The sequence below is a fragment of the Myotis davidii genome, unplaced genomic scaffold, assembly GCF_000327345.1.
Source record: "Myotis davidii unplaced genomic scaffold, ASM32734v1 scaffold77, whole genome shotgun sequence".
In the NCBI taxonomy this organism is placed as follows: domain Eukaryota; kingdom Metazoa; phylum Chordata; class Mammalia; order Chiroptera; family Vespertilionidae; genus Myotis; species Myotis davidii.
In genome coordinates this window covers 2,577,054-2,582,954 of record NW_006289713.1, presented here as the reverse complement: position 1 = coordinate 2,582,954, position 5,901 = coordinate 2,577,054, and the positions used below count along the sequence as shown (strand labels likewise).

At 40.0% G+C, this 5,901-nt stretch overlaps 1 protein-coding gene across 1 annotated transcript in view; it reads left to right on the top strand.

Annotated features, from left to right (window-relative positions):
* ZC3H18 (zinc finger CCCH-type containing 18) overlaps positions 1-5,901 on the top strand; it is a 61,953-nt gene that overhangs the window by 29,855 nt on the left and 26,197 nt on the right. The window contains exon 9 of the mRNA XM_015562928.1: positions 7-258. Within this exon, the coding sequence (XP_015418414.1) occupies positions 7-258 (252 nt within the window). The remainder of the gene's footprint in view (positions 1-6; positions 259-5,901) is intronic.

Sequence of the window (5,901 nt, the reverse complement as noted above, 5' to 3'; positions counted from 1 at the left end):
GGAAAGAGAGCGAGAGAACAGACAGCGAGAGCGCGAGCGGGAGCGTGAGCGAGACCGAGAACGAGAGCGCCGACAGCGGGAGCGGGAGCGGGAGCGAGAGCGAGAGCGCGACAAGGAGCGGCAGCGGAGGAAAGAGGAGTGGGAGCGAGAGCGAGCCAAACGGGACGAGAAGGACAGACAGCACAGAGACCGAGACAGAGAGAAAGAGCGGGAGAAGGAAAAGGAGAAGCCAAAGCCCCGCTCCCCACAGCCACCAAGGTAGGCCACCCAGCACTGGGCTCCTTGCTGGGTTGTGGGGCCCCGGAGGAAGGGCCTGCAGCTCCACTGTCTTGGCCCTGCCTGCTTCCCACAGCCCTTTCCCTGCAGTCCCAAAGTAAGTTGCTGAAGAAATGTTAATGTGTTTTGATTAGTAGTTGCTGCCTCATCATGTAACGTGTGTTGTGAAGCATGCACTGTGTGCACCACCCTATTATTTTCCTAAATCAGTAAAGTCCTGTATTCCCAGTTCATCTGGGGCTTGGGAGAAGAAATTAGATTATGCATGTTTGATGCTGGCCACAGTGTGGTGCTCTAGCAACTAGAATGCAGGACCTTGAGTCTCCAGGTGGACTGCTGGCCTCTCCACTTAATTTGTTCTCTGTGTGGCAGTGAGGACATGCTCCACAGTAAAGGCCCAAAGGGCAAGGTTTTTTTTAGCTTCGCACAGCTCATTTTTCTTTTCTTTTCTTTTTCTTTTTTTTAATATATTTTATTGATTTTTCACAGAGAGGAAGGGAGAGGGATAGAGAGTTAGAAACATCGATGAGAGAGAAACATCGACCAGTCGCCTCCTGCACACCCCCCACTGGGGATGTGCCCACAACCAAGGTACATGCCCTTGACCGGAACCAAACCTGGGGCCTCTCAGTCTGCAGGCCAAAGCTCTATCCACTGAGCCAAACCGGTTTGGCTCATTTTTCTTTTTAAACATATTTAAATACTGGAGCAGGAAAGGTGATCCTCTCTAGAAAATCAAAGAATTAGATGAAATTTAGTGTGTGCCTTTAACAGCTTTATTGAGGTATGATTCTCAGACAATACAATACACCCATTTAAAATGTACAAATTCATTTGGTTATAGAGCATTCATGGACTTGTGGTGCTATCACCACAATTTTAAAACACTTTTGTCCCGCAGAAAGAAACCTTGTACCCATTAGTAGTGACTCCACATTTTCCCCAAACACCCATCTGGCCCCTGGCAACCACTAATCCACTTTCTGTCTCTAGATTTGCTTATCGTGGACATTTCATATAAATGGAATCCTATATAATAAAAGGATAATATGCAAATTGACCCTAACAGCAGAACAACCGATCGCTATGACACACACTGACCACCAAGGGGCGGACGCTCAACACAGGGGAGCTCCGCTTACATCCCCTGAGGGCTCCTGGGCTGCCAGAGGGATGTCTCACTGCCAGCTTAGGTGCGACCCCCTAGGGGATCGGGCCTAAGCTGGCAAGTGGACATCCCCAGAGGGGTCCTTGTCTGCGAGAAGGCTCAGGCCAAGCTGAAGGACACACCTACCACCACCACCCCGAGTGCACGAATTTTTGTGCACTGCTCCTTTGGTCAAAATATATGATCTTTTGTTTAACTATTCATTGAACATTTGGGTTGTTTCTCCCGTTTAGCTGTCATGAATATGAACATTCATGTACAGCTTTATGTGTGAACATGTTTTTCATTTCTCTTGGGTGAAAACCTAGGTTTGAAATTGCTGGGTCATGTGGTAACTATCTTTAACCTTTTGAGGCACTCTAGACTTTTCCAAAGTAGCTATAACATTTTACATTCCCACCAGAAATGTCTGAGGCTTCCAATTTTTTCCTCATCCTTGCCAATACTTGTTATGTATCCTTTTTATTATAGGCATTCTAATGGGTATGAAATGCTATCTCATCGTAGTTTAATTTGCTTTTTCTCTGATAACTAAGGAGGTTGAGTATCTTTTCATGTGCTTACTGGACATATATATATATCTCCTTTGGGAAAATATCTATTCAGATCCTTTGCCCATTTTTAAATTTGATAATCTTAAAAGCTCTTTATAGATTCTAAATACAAGTCCCTTATCAGATATCTAATTTGCAAATCCATACTCCAATTCTGTGGTTTGTCATTTCACTTTTGTGATGAAGTTTATTTTCTTTTTAAGGGGAGGCCTCTTATTTTTTCCAGCTTTATTTAGTTACAATTGACATATAACATTGAGTAATTTAAGGTGTATAACGTGATGATTTGACACATTTATGTTGTGAATGATTAGCACACTAAGGTTAGTTAACACCAGCATCATCTCACATAATTACCTTCTTTGCGTGTGTGGTGATAAGACTTAAGGTCTACTCTCTTAGCAACTTATATACACAATACAATATTGTTAACTCCAGCCCTAGCTGGTTTGGCTCAGTGGATAGAGCATCGGCCTGCAGACTGAAGGGTCCCAGGTTCGATTCCAGTCAAGGGCATGTATTTTGGTTGTGGGCACATCCCAGTAGGGGGTGTGCAGGAGGCAGCTGATCGATGTTTCTCTCTCATTGATGTTTCTAACTCTCTATCCCTCTCCCTTCCTCTCTGTAACAAAAATCAATAAAATATATTTTAAAAAATATATATTGTTAACTCCAGTCATCATGCTATATGTTAAATCCCAGAACTTATTTTATAACTGAAAATTTATATAATTTGACCAACATTTCCTCCACCCCCTAGCACAGTGGTTCTCAACCTTCTGACCCTTTAAATACAGTTCCTCATGTTGTGACCCAACCATAAAATTATTTTCGTTGCTACTTCATAACTGTAATGTTGCTACTGTTATGAATCGTAATGTAAATATCTGATAGGCAGGATGGTCTTAGGCGACCCCTGTGGTTCGACTGCCAAAGGGGTCACGACCCACAGGTTGAGAACTGCTGCCCTAGTACAGGGCAACCACCATTCTTCTCTCTGTTTCTATGAGTTTTTAGATTCCAATATGAAAATATACAATAAGAACAGAGTCTTTATCTGGCTTATTTCACTTAGCATAATGCCCGCAAGGTCAATTCATGTAGTCCCAAATGGTGCGGTGCTCTTTTTCATAGTTGAATAATATTCCATTGAATATATTTACCACTTTTTTTAATCCATTCATCTGTTTGTGGACATTGGTTATTTCATGTCATGGCTATTCTGAATAATACTCTAGTGAATATGGGAGTGCATATACCTCTAGAGTTATTTCATTTCCTTTGGATATATACCCAGAAATGGAATTGGATTGCTGGATCATATGGTAGTTCTATTTTTAATTTTTTGAGGACTCTACATACTGTTTTTCATAGTGGCTGCACCAATTTACATTCTCACCAGCAGTACAAGGTTCCCCATTTTCTATATCCTCATCAACTCTTATTTCTTGGATTTGTTTGGGCTTTTTGTTTGTTGGGTTGTTTGCTTGCTTGCTTGTTTTGGATAATAATCATTCTAACAGGTGTAAGGAGATAACTTATTGTGGTTTTGACTTGCATTTCAATGATGATTAGTGATGTAGAACATTTTTTCATATATCTGTTGATTGTATGTCCTCTTTGGGAAAATGTCTATTCAGAAGCTTTGCCCATTTTTAAATCTGACTATTTGGCATTTTGCTATTGAGTTGTAGGGGTTTACAAATAGTTTCTTCCATTCTATAGGTTGTCTTTTCATTTTGTTGTTTATTTTACTGTTCAGAAGCTTTTAGTTTGGTGTTGTCCCATTTGTTTATTTTTGCTTTTGCTGCTTGTGCTTTAGGTGTCGTATAAAAATTGCCAAGACCCATATCAAAGAGCATTTCCCCTCTGTTTTCTTCTAGGAGTTTTATGACCTCAGGTCTTACATTTAAGATTTTCATTCATTTCAAGTTAATTCTTGAAATGAATAAGAGTCTAATTTCTCCTCTTCCTCCCCCTCCCCCTCCTCCTTTTTTTGCATATAAATATCTAGTTTTCCCAGCACCATTTATTGAAGAGACTGTTCTTTACCTATTGAGCATTCATGGCTCCCTTGTCAAATATAAGTCGACCCTATATGCAAGAATTTATTTCTGCGCTTTTGATTCTGTTCATTGATCTATGTTCCTTTTTTTTTTTTTTTTAATCTTCACCAGAGGATATGCTTACTGATTTTAGAGTGAGGGGAAAGTGGAGAAAAAGAGAGAATGGAAAAGAGAAAATCATCAATGTGAGAAAGAGCATCAATTGGTTGCCTTATGTATATGTGATCATGCTCCAACCAACTGATCCATACTGGCCAAGGCTGATTCATATCTGTTTTTATGTCAGTACCATACTGTTTTGCTTACTATATCTCTGTAGTATAGTTTGTAATTGGAAAATGTGATGCCTCCAACTTTGTTCTGCTTTTTGAAGATTGCTTGGCTATTTTGGTTCTTTTATGGTTCCATACGAATTTTAGGATTTTTTTTTTCTATTTCTATGATCAGTGCCATTGAAATTTTTTTTTAATATTTTTTTAAATTTATTTCAGAGAGGAAGGGAGAGGGAGAGATATATAGAAACATCAGTGATGAGTTGATCAGCTGCCTCCTGCACGCCCCGCATCGGTGACCGAGCCCACAACCCAGCACGTGCTCCTACCAGAATCAAACCTGGGACCCTTCAGTCTGCAGGCTGAACCAAAACACTGAACCAAAACAGCCAGGGCAATGCCATTGAAATTTTGATAGGAATTACATTGAATCTGTAGATCACTTTTGGTAGAATGGACATTTAACAATATTAATTCTTCCAATACATGAGCATGGAATATCTTTCTATTTATTTGTATCTTTCATCAGTGTCTGGTAAGTTTTATTGTACACGTCTTTTATCTCCTTGGTTAAATTTATTCCTAATTATTTTTATTATTTTGGATATACTTGTAAATGGGGTTGTTTTGTTTTCAGATAGTTTGTTGTTAGTGTATAGAGCTGCAGCTGATTTTTATATGTTGATTTTGTATCCTGCAAGTATACTGAATTCATTTATTCTAACAGTTTTTTGGTGGATGAAACCAGCGTTCATTCCTTCTTTTATTAATATATTTTATATATATACACACACACGCGCGCGCGCGTGTGCCTCACCAAGGATATGTCTATTGATTTTAAAGAAGCCGGGGGGAGGAGAGAAACATCGATATGAGAGAAACATCCATCAGTTAGTTGCCTCTCATATGCACCCCGACCAGGGATTGAACTCACAATCCAGTATGTGCCCCAACTGGGAATCGAACCTGCAACCATTTTTGTGTATAGGGTGACACTCCAACCAACCGAGCCACCCTGCCGGGGCTAAATTTGTTATATTTTTTCATGCTTTCCTAATATTGGGCAAAGTAATGTGCTTACAGAACTTTCAGGGTAAATCATATATTTTAGATACCCTGAGAGAGTTCATTCTTTAAAAGGCTACTTTGATGAATCTTTCTGTTACAATAATCACTCTTTTTTTTTATTTAAATTCTTTATTGTTTAAAGTATTACAGGGTCTCCTTTTTCACCCATTGACCTCTCCCTGGCGCTCCTAGCCCCCAGCACTCCCCCCCCAATAGTCTTTGTCCGCTGGTTATGCTCATATGCATGCTTACAAGTCCTTTGTTGATCTCTTAACCCCTCACCCCTGCCTTCCCTCATAGGTTGCACAGTCTGTTTGATGCTTCTATGTCTCTAGTTCTATTTTTGTTCATCAGTTTATGTGGTTCATTATATCCCACAAATGAGGGAGATCAATAAGTGATATTTATTCTATTTTTAAGAGAATGCGGAAGAAAAAATAACCTGTGTTGATCTCTTTATTAACCACACCTATGCAAAACCAAGGAATGTGGAAGAG